This window comes from Ochlerotatus camptorhynchus, unplaced genomic scaffold (assembly GCF_037179485.1).
Source record: "Ochlerotatus camptorhynchus isolate MF236.1 unplaced genomic scaffold, CSIRO-AGI_Acam_v1.1 ptg000038l, whole genome shotgun sequence".
Classification (NCBI taxonomy): domain Eukaryota; kingdom Metazoa; phylum Arthropoda; class Insecta; order Diptera; family Culicidae; genus Ochlerotatus; species Ochlerotatus camptorhynchus.
In genome coordinates, this window is record NW_027040529.1 from 2,547,784 (window position 1) to 2,565,669 (window position 17,886).

Sequence of the window (17,886 nt, forward strand, 5' to 3'; positions counted from 1 at the left end):
AGACATACTGATGCATTATGAAGGTGATATGTGTCACTATGGGAAATCATCATAGTTGCAAATATAAAAGACTAAACATAACCCTTTGCTTCAGTACCGCCAGCCTCCATGTGCATGGGGAGGGCAAAATGGTAGTTCATAAATTCAGGTCCAAAATATCACAGAGGCACTTTTCCCCAATCTCATTCGTCAATCCACTACATAAAGTTCAAAAACAATTATTTCTCAATACCGATGTTGTTCAAAACTCAAGATGTTAGTGCCGTAAGTGATCAAATTTCTACATCTTTTTTCATTGAATTATTCTTTGGGTTCGACGCCTGATACTTTGCAGATTTAGCAGAAATGCATTTTTATACTTATTACTTAGCGAAACATTGAGGGTTAGTATTTAAGTCACATTAATTGGATCAATAAATCACCCTTGTTCTAACCAGTAGACTTGTCTTTTACTGTGCTCCTGCACTGCCCGAAAGACTTGTTCAGCTTAGTGTCCGCCTTAAACTGGAGTATTACCCCTCGATGGAAACTATAACATGGAACTATGGACAATCAGAAAGTGAGTATTAGTATAAGTAGTCTAGAAAGGCGACTATAGTGTTTTCAAGTGAGTGGATGCAAGCATTCAATAAAACATTAATACCTGAATAGTTTAAAAAATCTAGATGAAAATATTAAAATACCAGATAAACAATATTTTAGTCTGACAAGTTCAACTATTCTACACGTTTTATTCTCTGATGTTTGTTATTTTACTCGGCCAATCTTCTGTAAATGGATAGTCACTTATGGAGAGGTGGTTCGTGGTTCGAACTTATCAGTCTTATCAGCTGATATACATGCATATCTTTAAAGAGCTCAACCTATTTCAGAATAACGATAACTCCACATAATATTAACTGATATCTCAACGATAATGTAGTAAAACTAGAAATACTTCAATATCATCGGACTCTGAAGAAGTTCAACTATTATTACTAAAATTCAGTGATCAAATTACTATAATAAGACATTAAAATTTGAAACACATATTTTTTGGGCTAACCGATCGAAGTGCCAGAGAACGGTTCCGCTATTAATAGACCACACAAAGGTCCCGTTTTCCGTTCCGTATTTTTTTTTTTGTAGCACGGGATCTATGTAAGGCTCGCAGAAAAGTTCCCGTCATCATCCAAATCTGTGGACTAGGCAGTCAGCAATACATACACCTATTCGAAAGTCAATTGCAAGTGTTATTGTATGAAATATTAAATAAAAGGTTTCCGTTGTTGCCATCCACTAATTAAATGTCATGAAATTGATATACGTCTGAGGTGATATTAAAGAGTAATGACGATGACGACACCAGTCGTGTACGTTGATTTTCTTGGGGTTTGCTCCATCTTTCTAGAATCGATTTCGGGCGCATCACTTCGGTGCGATAAGCACGTCTTCTCCGTCACTAACTTATCTCGAATGTTCAGATTTTTTTCTATGTCACATACACTAAATCTCGTTCCAGAATTGGCAGCAAAACTTTAATAATTAATCGATTTGAGCATATTAAAAACGCAGGCTTGGTTGTAACCAAAATGATTTTTTTTTTTTAGAAATTCAACAAGATCGTTACCGTTGATCCGGATACGAACCGAGTGAAAGCGACATGAAAACTACTACGCATTCACGACACTATACGGCTAGCTTCCAACAAACTATACACGTCAGATCGAGCACTACTCACTTTACAATCCGCTCGCTACTCCTGCTAGTAAAATACTTATTGGCTGATCACTTGCGTACTACTAACTAGTTAAGTGCGAAAAAGGGTAACGGAGCAAGCACTAGTTTTTTGCCACTTCCAACATCACGCAGTAGAAAAAGGAAAGTGAAAATTTTGACATTGACAATCATTTGACAGAACGCAAATAACATCGCAGAAAGGGAATAATGTGCAAGGGTGCCAGGTGTTTGGGGGAGCGACATAAATATTTTAACCCAGCAAGGCCTATACACACCAAATTTCTTAAATCTTGTTCGGTACCTATTTTTTGCTGGATTTCCCTAATAAAAATGTTATGGTTAATTTGCTTAACGACGTGTTCTGGGTATCATCCAAACCATTTGTGGAATAGTTCAATCATTTGGGTTATCGTTCGTTTATGGTATCTGTTTTATTAGGGTTGTTCTACACAAAACGAAAATCAACACTAGCGCCACCACAATATTGCTAGTTTCAAATATCTATTCGAAATAGCAGTTAAATTTCTTACACACTTTAGGAATTTGACTTGGATGTCTGTTCTCTGTGATGTGACCACACACGAGGGGCTGTCAACTTGTGTATTTTCGATTCATCTACCCGACTTGAAGATGTGTATTTTGTATTTTTTTCATATTTATGTATTTTTAAGTTTACTGTATTTTTGTATTGAGGTGTATTAAATTCATTATAAAATGTATTTTTCATGTACAAAGTATTTTCGAGGTATTTTTGAGTATTTTTATTAGGGTATTTTAGTTTCAGCGTGTACGTATTTACCCCCTCGGCTGAGCCCTCGACCACACATATACAGAATCCACCCAGAAGCACACAAATTTATGAGTCAAATGTGGTTACACATGGCTTTTTGTGTACACATATTAAGTATATGTCCGATACATAGATATCATTTGTTGTTCACATTGCAACAATTCATGTGTGGGACACATAAAAACAATATTTGAAATTTTATCAGTGTTCTTATTAAAATGGTTTTTAAAATGCATTTGCAAGCCAGAGACACCAAAGGTAACCAAAGAGGTTCGGTAGCAAATTAAACCGAGTTAGGTATTATTTTATAAGTGTGATAGTATACAGATCGAAGCGTGTAACCGTTGGTTCTTTAATGTTACTTGTTGGCTTCTCCACAAGAAATCCCATGTAAATTAACCTGCCTGCACACCTCGCTGCACACTAAGATTTTGTTTTCGTTTTCGGTAAATTTGACCGAAATCAGAACAGCTGAACGTTCGGTAATACTTTAACCTTCATTTTAAAGTCCAGTGAATTACAAAAATAATTTCAAAACATGTTCAACCTTGTTTAAACGATCAAATCTTGCCATTTTAGTGTAGATTTAGTTTCAAAGTAACTGAAAAGCGTATTGAATTAAATTGCATAAATTTTACCGAACAGTTCAGCTGTTCAGATTTTGGTAAAAATTACTGAATTCGGCGAAAACTTCTAAGTGTGTGCCAGCCTAAAGCCTAAACCTAGCCTAAACTAATCCCATTAATAAAACCGACAGCCTTAAAAGCGGTTGATCCCATAGCTCTCATAGCGCTCATAGCATATAGTGGTATATACATAAGCCTTTGAAGTTTGTAAACACTGTTTACGTAAACCCCACACCTCCAGGGGGAACGACACTTCAGGATTATCCCATTTTTACCCAAACCTCTCATATAATTTTCAACGTGCACAAAATGTCAATCCTTGAACGGCGCCGGTGGTGTAGTGGTAAGCGTGATTACCTCTCACCCCAGCAGGCCTGGGTTCAATCCCAGACGGCGCCGCCGGGATGTTCTGAGGCATAACATCTCTGATCACGCCTTCCTTCGGATGGGAAGTAAAGCCGTTGGTCCCCGGTTCATGAGTTGATGGGTCGATAGGTAGGGTCCAGGTGTGGGAGCTGCCTTCCTGGCACGTCGGTAGCATTGGTGCTCAGCACGGAAAACAAGATCGACGGAAAAAACAAACCAAAGGAAAAAAAAATGTCAATCCATCCTATCTATTCTTTCTATTCCCAACTTATCCCTTCTGCATGCACACAAATTGTCAAGCAAGCCGTGCAGTTTCTCGAAGTTTTCAGGTCGACCGCGAAGCACTCTGCCATACTCACTGTCAGTTTACAACACTCTCCACAACAAACACCACGTATGTCAGCTGACCATGCCGGTAAAAAATCGGTGCGAAAACTAGAAAAAAGATGACGGACCATTCGTCTATAATCGGTCTCGGGGGCAAAAAACATCAAGTGCATCACGGAGGAGACGGCAACGCACATCCATTTCCCGGACTCAAACCGATCGAATTCGACGGATAAGAGCCCGGGTCTCTGTGTGTTGTATCATGGAAGTTACCGAACAGGCGCGAAGCAACTGTTTATTTCGTTCGAACTGCTGATTCTACCAATGAAACCCCCTACGACAAGCAGGTGGAAAAGGAATTCAGGTCGTTTTTTCCACTCGGCCCAAGTTTTACTCGTCTCTGCTGCTGGTCAAGGGTTCGGATAAGAAAGAGCTAATAGTGAAGTAAGACACCCACCGGGTGATGTATTTCTGTGCGAGAATATTGCGGATCAAATTCCCGTCCAAATACAGCTGGGAATATTAACTGGAACCTTGTAATCCATCGCCATCACCCGTTCATCCTACTGTGCAGTTTCGACCTTTTCGGTGCGGAACCATTTTCTGCACTTGAGCTGTGAGCTTTGATTATTATAGTTGGGCGGTGTCCCGAGCGGTGTCCATTAATTCCGTTTCGCTAAAAATCAATATGTTTGACCCCCCCCCCCTTTGGAACAAAACGGTACACTGAAAATGACCCCCCTCTATTTATTACGCAACGCTAAATAAACCCCCCTCCCCCGCCTTTTCATTTAATTAATGTATGATTTCGTTTTGTATTTTTTTATTTTTAGGTAATTAATTATATTATTAATATTCAAAACAAAAACAAAAGATCAGCGTACCATCGTGTACCTCCTTTTCAAAAGTTCAAGATAGCAAAAATCTCAATTTATAAAATTAAAACAGATCCATTTTGTAAAGCAAGATTTAGTGATGATAGCCTTCGTTATCGTTGCCAAAAGCGTCAAAAAAGACCTGTATTTTCAAACTTTACATCAAGAAACGAAAAAAAAACAAAATGTTCTCTTTTTACGCAACGCAAAGCTCCTCCCCTATGTATTATTCGTAACGATATAGGTGACCCCCTCTCCCCCTATAAGCGTTACGTAATTCATGGACGCTTCATTGCAGCAAATTTTTCTTCTTTTTACACCTATCCTCTTCGCGTTCAGACTCGTATCCCTCTGAAATTTTTTAACATCCCTCACATCACATCAATTGCCTGATCTATTCCCATCTATTTTTTCTATCCCTGCTCTATTTTCGTCAACACGACACACTCAAAAAAATCCCATCAATTATGTTTTTCCCCGAAAATCCCAAGTAATTACTAGACTGAAAAAATACATCCAAATGAGTGTCGTTCCCCCTGCACACCTCGGAAAATTCATACTACATAGGACGTATTGTAGATCTATTGTAATAATAATATTTTTAATTTGTTTGTATGATTTACATTGTCAATAGATTTTGTTGTGATTGTTTTTTATTTTTTTTTTTTTTTAATAATTCGTTTATTTTTCCAGGCTCATTTGCTGTAGCTTTGCGGAGCCGATATTCATTGTTTAGATAACAAAATTACTTAAAACTAACGTTAGTAAAGCGGGGGCCGATTACTCGCGGCTATCTCGAGGTTAGGGGTAACAAATTGTAACAAATGGATGGCAGGGTAGGGATTGTGAACACAAGGTTTGGAGAGCAATGTGCTCTTGATCTCGAACTAGGCGACACTCTGATGAAAAAGACAAACATGGGGGTACACCGATGGGTAGCTAACAACTTGGGAGAACACAAGATGACACTAACTTCTAAATCCTCAAATCTATCCGTTTTAAAAACACATAAATTAAATTCAAATAGTCAAGGTCTCGGCTCGCCAAGACATCTCTAACGGGTATCGCGGGTTGTTTTCCTCGGGCCCTGAGGGATGTGGATAACTCAGATCTGGCAACACGGTGTAAGGTACACGACCAAACAACATGCTCGATATCGTGATAACCACTGCCACACGCACATAAATTGCTGCCTGAGAGCCCAATTCGATAGAAGTGCGAGTCTAACGAGCAGTGATTGGACATAAGCCTTGAAATAACGCGTATAAAGTCGCGGCTCATGTCCAACCCTTTGAACCATGGTTTGTTCGACACCTGTGGGAGAATAGAATGTAACCATCTTCCCAATTCACCATCATTCCATTTTTGTTGCCAACTGATGAGGACTTGCTGGCGAGCAATGGAGAAAAATTCGTTGAAGGCGATTTGTCGCTCAAAAATATCGCCTTCCATAGCGCCCACCTTAGCCAATGAGTCCGCTTTCTCATTACCCGGAATTGAGCAATGAGATGGGACCCAAGCTAAGGTGATAGTATAGGAGCAGTTAGATAAAGCACTCAGTTTAGATCGTATTTCAGGCAGGAAATACGAGGAGTGCTTCATCGGCCTCATTGAACGAATAGCCTCCAATGAGCTAAGACTATCCGTAAAAATGAAATAATGGTCAGAAGGTAGTGAGGCAATTCGCTCTACTGCGTAAAATATAGCTGCGAGTTCCGCAACGTATACGGAGCATGGTTTCTGCAGTTTATAGGAGGCGCTATGAAATTGATTAAATACACCAAATCCAGTGGAAGCATTTATGGTTGACCCATCTGTGAAAAATCTTTTATCGTTACTTACATGGTGGTACTTGATTGCAAAAATTGAGGGAACAACCATCGACCGATGGTGATCTGGTATTCCATGGATTTCTTGCATCATGGTCAGATCAAAATTTACAGAGGAACTATAGAAGGCTTGGAAGCAATCACGATTGGAGATTAATGAAGAAGGACCAACCTCCAGCGTCATGTACTCATAGTACAAACTCATGAATCTTGTTTGAGGATTTTGGTCGAGCAGCTTCTCAAAGTGTTCTATTACCAAAGGATTCAATACTTCACAACGGATGAGGAACCGGAAAGACAGCTCAGCGAAACGATCTGTCAGTGGGAGAACACCCGCGAGTACTTCGAGGCTCATCGTATGCGTCGAGTGCATACAGCCAAGCGCGATTCGGAGGCAACGGTATTGAACTCGTTGCAGCTTCAAGATATGTGTTTTCGCCGCGGATTGAAAGCAGAAGCTACCGTACTCTAGAACCGACAAGATGGTTGTTCGATACAACCTGATAAGATCTTCCGGGTGTGCTCCCCACCAAGTTCCGGTAATTGTACGAAGAAAATTGATTCTTTGTTGGCATTTTTGTTTTAGATACGCAATATGTTTTCCCCATGTGCATTTGGAATCGAACCAGACACCTAAATACTTGAAAGATATACTTTGAGTGATTGTTCTACCCTTTAGTTGAAGCTGTAACTGTGCAGGATGATGCTTCCTAGAAAAAACAACCAACTCAGTTTTCTCCGGAGAGAATTCGATACCCAGCTTCATAGCCCAAGTAGACAAATTGTCTAAGGTATCTTGCAATGGTCCTTGCAGGTCCGGTGCACTTGGCCCTATAACGGACACAACGCCGTCATCTGCAAGCTGCCTTAGCGAGCAATTTTCATCAAGACAACCATCAATGTCTTTAACGTAAAAATTATAAAGAAGGGGGCTTAAACATGAGCCCTGGGGGAGACCCATGTAACTAATTCGTGAAGTTGTCGAGTTTCCATGAGAAAAGCTCATATATTTCTCAGACAACAAGTTGCTCAAATAGTTGTTCATAATTGGTGAAAGCCCACTATCGTGGAGTTTATCCGAAAGGACATCGATACAAACAGAATCAAAAGCCCCCTTAATATCCAAGAAAACTGAACCCATTTGCTGTTTTTGCGCATAGGCCAGTTGAATTTCAGTTGAAAGCAACGCAAGACAGTCGCTCGTCCCTTTGCCTCTTCGAAATCCAAATTGCATATCTGAAAGTAAACCATTCGACTCGACCCATTTGTCTAGACGAAAAAGAATCATTTTCTCCAACAATTTCCGTATACAGGACAGCATCGCGATGGGACGGTACGAGTTATAATCCGACGCGGGTTTACCGGGTTTTCGAATGGCGATAACTCTTACTTGCCTCCAATCATCCGGAACAATGTTGTGCTCCAGAAATTGATTGAATAAGTTCAACAAGCGTCTCTTCGCGACGTCTGGGAGATTTTTGAGCAAGTTGAACTTGATTCTATCCATTCCTGGAGCTGAGTTGTTACATGAGAGGAGAGCAAGTGAGAATTCCACCATCGAAAACGGAGAATCTATTTCGTTACTAACCGACGGACTATCACGAACGTTGGTTTGAACCGACACCGAATCCGGGCAAACTTTCTGCGCGAAGCTGAATATCCAACTGTCTGAGTACTCCTTGTCTTCGTTGACCGGTGATGACGCGTTGCGCATTCTCCTGCCGACATTCCAGAGTGTTCTCATCGAAGTCTCTCTCGACAAACCATCGACGAACCGACGCCAGTAACCGCGTTTTTTGGCTTTAATCAAGCTCTTAAAAGTTTTCTCGAGGTCGGTGTACCGCTCGAAATCTTCGACCTTACCGTGTTTGCGGAAGCGTTTAAACGCGGCGGACTTCTCGCTGTTCGCGTCAGTGCAATCCTTATCCCACCACGGAGTGAGAGGTCGTTTGCGAACGAAAACACCCGGAACGCGTTTCGTCTGTGCTTGAAGAGCGCAGTCAACGATAAGTCGCGATAAAAAGGAGTACTCATCCAGCGGAGGGAGTATGTCAACCGAATCAGTACCACCGAGAACCGCGGACGCAAATTTTTGCCAGTCGATGTTTTTCGTGAGGTCGTACGCGATGTCAACCGAGCGAGTGGAAGATGAACCATTGGTAATAGAAATTTTGATTGGCAAGTGGTCACTACCGTAGGGATCTTGAATTACTTTCCACGAGCAATCCAACGATAGTGAACTCGAACTGAGGGAGAGGTCTAATCTACTTTCTCTTGCTGGAGGTTTGGCCACTCGTGTTACTTCCCCAGTGTTTAGAATTGTCATATTGAAGTTATCGCAAAGGTCGTATATCAGGGTTGAGCGGTTGTCAACGTACAGTTCCCCCCAGCCTGTACCGTGGGAGTTAAAATCTCCTAATATCAACCGAGGCTCAGATAAAGCTGAGCAGATATCTGAGAGACCTTGGCGAGAAATCGCAGTTCTTGGAGGAAGATATACTGAGGCAATACTGAGGCTTTTACCTCGAATATTTACCTGACATGCGACAACTTTAATGCCTGTCACGGAAGGCAGATCGATTCTATGAAAGGAATGGAGCTTATGAATCCCGAGAAGCACCCCTCCATACGAATCTGCTCGATCAAGGCGAATAATGTTAAAATCGTGGAAAGGGAGATCGGTGTCTGAAGAAAGCCATGTTTCACAAAGAGCAAATGCATCACAAAGTGAGTTGTGAACTAAAAATTTGAATGTGTCAAGTTTCGGTATAAGACTTCTACAGTTCCACTGAAGAACAGAGATCATATCCCCGACCTCATTCGGAAAATTATCCATCAAAGGATATGATCGATGCAAGGAAGGACCACCTAGAAGCTAGTTGCTTCAAAAGAGTTTTCACGAATGGAAGCACTAAATTAATAATGTTCCGAGTTGAGTCAGAGACGTTGAATATATTGAAGATGCTCTCCACAATTTCAGAAAACGTGAACATGGCATCATGTTCTTGCTGATTATTCAGCTGTTTTTCTGGCTGAAAAACTGGGATATCTGGGGTTTTAGATGATCCCGGAAGTGGCGGAAAGTCCTTGTTAAAATTACAAGATTTAAATCTCGGTGGTGGGGGTTTCGGTACATTTCCGCTACCTCTTAAATTTGTCAAGGTAGGTTGGTAGTCCATACGAGAGGCCTTACGAGGTTTTTGGGTGACGTTTATTTTGGACCGCTTCCTCGTGTTGCCATTAAAGACAAAAGGACTACTCTCACCCACCTCTGAGTCAGAGCCCTGATCATCATCTGGCAGGAGGTGGAATGTGTTGTTGCTTTTTGGGGTGGTTTGGGAAGATGAAGCGGTCGTTTTTAAAATTTCTGCTAACGAGCGCTTAGAGCGAGCTTGCAAAGACCGCTTTAGTTTTTCTCCCTGCTGTTTGTACTTCGGGCAATCACTCAGAGCATGCGGAGCATCCTTACAGTAAACGCATTTTGGGGTAGCATGACAAGGACCCTCCGTATGCTCCTCCCCACATTGATCGCACCGCGGTTTGTTGGAACAAAAGTCCGCGGTGTGACCTAGTTGTTTGCATTTCAAGCAATTCATTACCCTCGGTACAAACAAGCGTACAGGTAGTCGAACCTTCCCAATTGTGACGTAGTCAGGTAATGCCGATCCTGAAAAGGTCACACGAAACGAATCTGAGAGGGTATACTTTTTTTTTGTGCCTATGTGCGACACTGACTGCAGTTGAATGCAGTCCAGTATCTTGACTTTCGGGAGGGCACGGTTTTTGAAAATGCCGAATGATTCGACTTGCAGGAAATCCTCACAAGTCAGACTCGATTCGGTGACCACTCCTTCAATTTCTACGTCACAACTGGGGACGTAGACTCGATATTCGATCGAAAAAAGCTCACAGGCAACAATCCGGTTTGCCTGTTTCAGGTCATCAACGGTAACGCGCAGTTTGTTTGACGTTACCTTAAAGATATCGGTTACGGCCGAAAAATGTTTTGTCAGATCCTTCGAAATCCGAGAAATATTCAAAGGTTTTTGTTTGGGCCGGAAAAAAACAACCCACGGACCTTTTGAGTCGCTTGGGTAAGCTTTATGGCGGGGGGTCGCAGAAATTTTTAAGGGAACGGTTGGAGTAGGGGGAACAGGTGGACGAGGGGGCGATGGTGGAGAAGGGGGGGCAGGGGGTGAAGAAGGTTGTTGTTTAGACATCACCTTTGGGTAAGCTCCAGTGCTCGTTTTGGGGTCCGAAGTAGAATCCCCTGAGGTATCCATTTCCTCTTCAGTGAGAAGCAGATTTTCGAATGATGGAGATTTAACAGACTCATCATCGGAGATATCTGCTAGCGAAATACCCCCGCCATCATTGGTTTCATCCATTGCGGGGTCTTAAGTACCTCCGCAACAGATTTCGACATAAAAAAGGAAATATATATATATATATATTTATATATATATATGCGTTGAGAAAAAAAAAATAATAAATAAAAAAAAAAAATAAGAAAAAAAAAATAAACTTATCCAAAAAATATAACGGTAAAAATAATACTTAATCCAACAAAGCAAAAAAAAAAAAAAACTTTAAAATGGAAAAAAATAATGCCAGGAAAGTTAATCAACACTATAGGGAGATTAATCAACTTGCAAAAAAAAAAAAAAAACAGTAAATGAGAAAAAAGAGAAAAAAAAAATGAAAATTTTTTCAGGAAAAAACAAAAAGGTGTCAGAAAAGTTAATCAACACTGTATGGAGATTAATCAGGTTGCGGAGAACGGAAGATAACCGTTTGTTACTTAACTCTCCACACAAGCGCACGGAGTGTGGCTGATGACGATGATCTATCCTGATGTGAGAATGATGGTGATGATCGTTCTATTGTTGCCCTCGAGTGTTTGCAACAAAGCACCGGCTGGCTCGCCGGCTGGTGAACTCGATGACCTTGAGTTTGCCGTTTCGTGATGCGATGAAACTTGTTGGTTAGAGATGTACAGCTCATCTGCCGGACTCGGCCGGAAATGACTGCTTCCTTTCTCGAACGATTGAGCGGCAATTACAATTCCGCGATGCTCACTGCACTGTTGTATACTACAACACCACTCAGTATGAAAGCGGATTGAAAAAAAAAACCTCAATAGGGGAAAAAAACTAGTACCGATTACGGAGTGCAAGCAATACTTGACCGAAACAGTCGAGCGTTCGATGTGGAATGATTGTTTTTTATGATATGGTAATTGTTCCGGGATAATTTTAAATAATACGTCTTAGAATAATACTTGTGACATCCCTAAGGGCATAGAAACATAGAACATAGAAATAAAAACATGGTCTAAAGTGTAGCCGTAGCTGAACAAAACAAAGTGCAGCTTTGGTTCTTTTGATCCGGATTTCGGATTTCCGTGCGGTGCGGGCGTCGGGTTCTCGTTTCATTTGTAATAATTCGGTAGTAAAATAGTAAACCATGTCGCTAGCCCAATATCACATTGATAGTGATGATGATTGCCGGCTGCCCGCGGATACCTTGCTGGTGCTGCAGCAGTTCCTTCAGGAGAAGGAATTGCGCGAGAAGGCAGAAGAAACCGGTGAATTAGCTGGAAACACAGGTTTCGAGGAAAATTGGGTTTGCATCTCATTTGGGTACACATATTACAACGTTTAAGAATTGGAAATTTTTATTTGCAGCAACTTAGCCAGTTTTGGTATAATAATGATACAAAGGAAAAATTGGCATTAATTGTAAATCATTTCAAAGAACGATTTGCCTCTGATGGAAAAGAACTGCGAGTAGCTCTGCTTTCTTCCCCGTCGCTCTATCATCACGTAAAGGATGTTGCTGAAAAGGGTAAGCTATAACTTTTATAATAATCTTATAATGCTAATGCACAAACACTGCAAGACGAAACTTTATTATAAATCGCTTGAAATTGTAATGGTCAAGAGTAGTCAACATTTTACAATTTAAATTGAACTAGTCTGGCCGGTTGTGACAAAAATACAGTCAACTTTAGCTCGTTGGGCTAAACTCGTAGTCCACTAAGGCTTTCGTTAATTAAGGTTAGCTGAGCTGTTAAGATGAAAATTTGTTAAGGGATACACCAATAATTATTGTTTATTATCATTAAAATCCTTTAGCAACTATCCAAATTGTTCATCCATGAGCCCATCGAAAAGGAATCAGCACTGTCTGAAATGAGGTTTGACTTCGATTCAGGTTGCCTACAGCCCAACTAAAACGTAGCCCACTTAGACATAGAACAACGAGCGAAATTTGACTGTAGTTCATTCGGTATTTTAATCAAGGTTTTCCAATATTAAGCTTTTGATGTGCATATATCCAATAGATCGTTAATACGTCAATAAATAATTACATTACATTTTATGTTAGTAACATTGTTCGAGTTTGATGAACGATTTGCATCTATTGGATCGGACTTCCAACATTTCGATTACAACTGTGCCGTTGAGAACGATTATTTGGACGAATTCAGTGAAGCCTTCGATCTTATCATAGCTGATCCTCCATTCTTGTCGGAGGAATGCATCGAAAAAATGGGTATCGTAGTTCGTAAGATTTCCAAACCACATTGTAAAACTATTCTCTGTTCAGGCTACGCCGTACGTGATTGGGCTAAAACGTTTTTAAATCTTGATATTTGCAAATTCGAGCCTCAGCACGAAAGGAATTTAGGGAATGAATTTTCTTCTTATGCCAATTTCGATTTGGATAGTGTGTTCGCAGAAAAGATGTAGCTTTATTTAATGACGAAAAACATTACAAACAAAAGTTAAGCTTTCTGTGCTCTATAATTCGTCGTCAATCATCCGAAATGCATCCTCTAATGGTTCTGAACTTAAATTCTAGCATCACTCCTTCGTATCGGTTCCGTTTTCCTTCGCTGTAGATTCTGTCCTTTTTTGTTGTACCAATTCCCTTAGGCTGTCTTCCTGTTCTTTGAGATTTTTCAACAAAAACTCCTTATTCTTTTCACATTGGCCGATCATCTCTTCGAAGTTACTTTGCTTGGTTTTCATCTCCGACGTCAATGAAGGCACATTTGACAGCACGAACATTCGACCAACCGAAGCGTAAACTTTGGTATCGGTATTAAGATGGGAGACTTCCTTATTTGTAAGCTCAACTCGCTGTTTCGACACCTTCAGGCTATCGGTCTTCATGTCCAACAAACGGATTTTCTTGGTGGATTCGATTTTGTTCATCTGCATCTCGGTAAAGGCCTAAAATGGGAACAATGTATGACACATCTACTTCGTGATTTTGAGAAGCGTTGTTACCTTTTTCAATTCCAAATCCATGTTTATTTTGTGGCGTTATTAGCTTTATAACAGGAAACTGTCGATTAAATTGAACTGTTTATGAATAATTCGGCTTTAATCCGTGCATGTGTTCGGAAATCAGAAAATCTGTACTTTTTCGGCGAAGTCAACGCGATATTTTCTGATGAGTTCTGTCAAATCCGAAAACGAAAAAAGGAAAAGGAGAACATAATCAACGAGAGGTTGAGGGGTGTGCAGATAGATGTATTACCTTGTGTATTACCTTTTTACCATTTATCGCGTAACATTTGGAAAGGGCCTAGCAGCTTTTGTAAACAAAACACCTGGTCACCCTACACTGAAACAAAGATCATAGTTAGAAATACTATTTTGCAGAAAACACTTATTTTCAGTATAACTACGCTTAATGCCGTTAAATCTATGATTTCAGTATAGTTGACTATAAATATAAACAAAGTCAATACCATTCTGTCATTCTGCTTACTCAAACGGCAGAGTACCCTAATAAAAAATAACCATAAACGAACGATAACCCAAATCATTGAACTATTCCACAAATGGTTTGGATGATACCCAGAACACGTCGTTAAGCAAATTAACCATACAATTTTTATTAGGGTAGTTTTGATAGAAAAAAAAGTAAAATTAAATGAATTTCGTTTCTGCACAAATCTATTGGTGGGAGTATTTAATTTAAACCATCAATATATTTAGTAATTTTGCCAATGGATTTTGTTTCTGTGTAAAATAGTGACACTGATAAATTAAACTATTCTCATTTTGCAAAATTTAATCAATTTGACATAAAACTTAGTTTAAAGCGCTGTCCAGACTGGAGAGTTATAACATGTTATAACGGTTGTCAAATAATTGCAACACAGAAACCACCATCAAGATAGCGCTATAACATGTTATAACTCAGTAGTCTGAACGTACTATAATCATATCGAATGATTAAAACTTAATAAATAATAAATAAAAAATTAAAATAAATAATAAATAATAAAATATTTATCTTTTGCTAAAAAATAATCATCTGATATTAAACGCAGTTAAATCAAGTTACCTCTATGGTTAAATCATGGTTGATTAAATTGAAACCTATCTTGTTTGAATAAATTTGAATAATTTTTGATTAATTCCAATCTTTTTTCATTGATTTTTTAATCTTTTTTGGTTGAATTTAAATAATTTTTGATTATATATTAATATTCTAAAATAAAAAAAAATAATGCTGAAAAGGGGTAATCCCAAGAGGTAAGTCACTCAGCACATTATGCCGAAATTAGATACGGCACAACTTGGGCACATCCATCGGCACAATCTCGTAGGCATTGGATTGTTGCAAATAAAATGGGAGCACTGCTGGACAACTGTCATTGATGTAAGTTCTAGAGTGAGCTCAAGAGAACTTAAACAGACCCCATTAGTACCCTTAATTCAAAATAATGCTGTAACTCACACTAAACAAACTATAGATGTCATATTCATCATCCTCTATAGTCAGTCGCCAACAATGTTCCCCACTGGTTTCGGCAGCCGATAGACCGTTGTTTTTCTCATCACAAAAGGCCAGGCTTCTGGTCTACCTTTGAGGGCATTATAAAACCCTACAGGACTCAGAGTTCGTTGGAAATGCTAACATGAAGCTTTAGTGTGATGATTTATTAGCTAGAGAATGATCTTTTAGAAGAGGGTAGGTGGATAGTTCCGTTAGAGTACGGCAGTATGAAAATTGAATAGAAGTTGAATATGAGCGAAGGGCCATTAATGCGACAGTTTTTCAAGATAGACGCACATTTTTGCCTAACCCGTACGATGTACGCCTGGACTTGAAGTATGTCTCCAAGTCCACAGGCAAAAATGTGCGTCCCTCTTATTGCTCATAAACTGACTGCGGCTGTGGAATAGTTCTAGCGACGTTTTCATCACTACCTAAAGCCCCACGTTGCGAGAGCATTTCCAGTCGATGGTGTGTTATAATGCAGTTCTTCTTTACCCAACTATTGTGTTGCTCCTCTCGTCATGACCAACGTGATCATCTCAGAGAGAAAGCAGTAGGGTGGTTGTTGCGTGCTGTACCATCATCAGCATTGTTGACGGCTACTCCCGCCTTGAGTTGTTACATTCAAAGTGTTTTTATGTTACTTCATACGCGAAGTTAACGATTTTCAGAGTTGGTTGGAAATGCTAACATGAAGCTTTAGTGTGATGATTTATTAGCTAGAGAATGATCTTTTAGAAGAGGGTAGGTGGATAGTTCCGTTAGAGTACGGCAGTATGAAAATTGAATAGAAGTTGAAAATGAGCAAAGGGCCATTAATGCGACAGTTTTTCAAGATAGACGCACATTTTTGCCTAACCCGTACGATGTACGCGGGGACTTGAAGTATGTGGACTTGGAACTATTTTAAATAAGAACGATTACATTTGCAAAAATCACCTCGGTGTCACTTTGTATGGGAGCGAGCTGTCAGTTAGTCAGTTTAGTGTCAAACAGTGAAGTTATTATTTTGCTTTAAATCTTGATTTAAAAATCGAGATGAAAGTTTGTGGGTTCGAAAAAAATATCGCTGTGCTCAGAAAACGAAGCTCTTTCAGATGATATTTAAAAACCGATATATATTTTTTTTATTTCGAAATAATAATGGCCCGGACTCCAATGAGGTGAAGGGGGAATTTGCATACTTGTTAAGTTTTTTGATTTAATTTATTATTGAGTGTACTGGGTACCAATACCACCGACGCTACTTAGTGCCCTTATCAAATGCAAAAAGCTGAACGGCGCCGGTGGTGTAGTGGTAAGCGTGATTACCTCTCACCCCAGCAGGCCTGGGTTCAATCCCAGTCGGCGCCGCCGGGATGTTCTGAGGCATAACATCTCTGATCACGCCTTCCTTCGGATGGGAAGTAAAGCCGTTGGTCCCCGGTTCATGAGTTGATGGGTCGATAGGTAGGGTCCAGGTGTGGGAGCTGCCTTCCTGGCACGTCGGTAGCATTGGTGCTCAGCACGGAAAACAAGATCGACGGAAAAAACAAACCAAAGGAAAAAAAAAAAAAAAAAATGCAAAAAGCCAATTTGTGTATGTTTTGTTACGGAGTCAATAGCATCGTCCTTCGCTTCTGAATATTATTTTTGTACGAACGTGCGATGATAGTATACAAAAATTAACGTTTGATTAGTCAAACGAATCATTCTGTATAATTTAAAATCCAGGTCTTTAGATTTTGACAGCTCAAGAGCGATGAAAATTTACTGAACGGAATCAGTAAATAATAAAATTACCGAATAGATTACCTAATGTTTAGCTGTTCCATATTCGGTAAAAAATTACAGTATACTGTAAAAAAACAACTACAAGGGACAGCCCAGGGGTTGTATGCAATGGTGACGTAGGAGTACGTGGTCTTATATAATAAAACTTATTTGTTAACTGCAGCAGGAGCTTTGTTTTGTGTGGGAATATGAATTTGAGCGGGGTTCTCTCTGTTTATACTCTTTAGTATGACGCGCTTGACATTGATGGCCCACAGAGACTCACGACTGCCCGCATAAACGCGAACCATAAATTGACCTTACCTAAAATGGTTAAAAATTGTTTATAATCCCTGCTAAACTTTAACTGAAATGGTTATGGAACTTTACATGAACGTTTAATGATAAAGTTTCAACCTTATGCATTATGGTTTTTTGGAACTGGACCTTACAAATAATGGGTTGTTAAGAACCATTACCATTCCAAATTCTTGCTTTCTCCATACATTTTCGGAAAGAGAACTATATTAGAACCTTTTAGCTTATGGTTTGAGAACTTTAAAGGTAATGGTTATGGTAGTCAGTAAGGTCCATTAATGGTTTTGTATTATCGCTCAACTTTACGTGGAATATATCGTGAATTGGTAATCAGTAAATTACAGGCAACCAATTCGCGATATATTCCACATAAAGTTGATCGATGTTACAAAACCATTCTTGGACCTTATTGACTACCATAACCATTACCTTTAAAGTTCTCAAACCATAAGCTAAAAGGTTCTAATATAGTTCTCTTT

General features: G+C 39.7%; 4 protein-coding genes across 4 annotated transcripts in view; 2 read left to right on the forward strand and 2 right to left on the reverse strand.

The window, feature by feature from the left end:
* The window catches only part of Kr-h2 (Krueppel homolog 2), a 37,262-nt gene extending 35,398 nt beyond the window's left edge, over positions 1-1,864 (reverse strand). Inside the window, exon 1 of the mRNA XM_065234851.1 lies at positions 1,721-1,864. The gene's annotated coding sequence lies outside the window, so the exon portion shown is untranslated. The remainder of the gene's footprint in view (positions 1-1,720) is intronic.
* FucTB (alpha-(1,3)-fucosyltransferase 10) overlaps positions 1-17,886 on the forward strand; it is a 435,464-nt gene that overhangs the window by 364,717 nt on the left and 52,861 nt on the right. The gene's annotated exons all lie outside the window — the stretch shown is intronic.
* LOC135711486 (protein-lysine N-methyltransferase CG9154) lies at positions 11,896-13,321 on the forward strand. Its single transcript, XM_065234341.1, has 3 exons — positions 11,896-12,157; positions 12,220-12,379; positions 12,923-13,321. The coding sequence occupies exons 1-3, from the start codon at positions 11,999-12,001 to the stop codon at positions 13,285-13,287; spliced, it is 684 nt and encodes a 227-aa protein (XP_065090413.1). The 5' UTR covers positions 11,896-11,998; the 3' UTR covers positions 13,288-13,321.
* Pfdn1 (prefoldin 1) lies at positions 13,355-13,989 on the reverse strand. The gene is made up of 2 exons (XM_065234351.1): positions 13,831-13,989; positions 13,355-13,773 (listed from the first exon to the last, which is right to left on the reverse strand). The coding sequence occupies exons 1-2, from the start codon at positions 13,849-13,851 to the stop codon at positions 13,402-13,404; spliced, it is 393 nt and encodes a 130-aa protein (XP_065090423.1). The 5' UTR covers positions 13,852-13,989; the 3' UTR covers positions 13,355-13,401.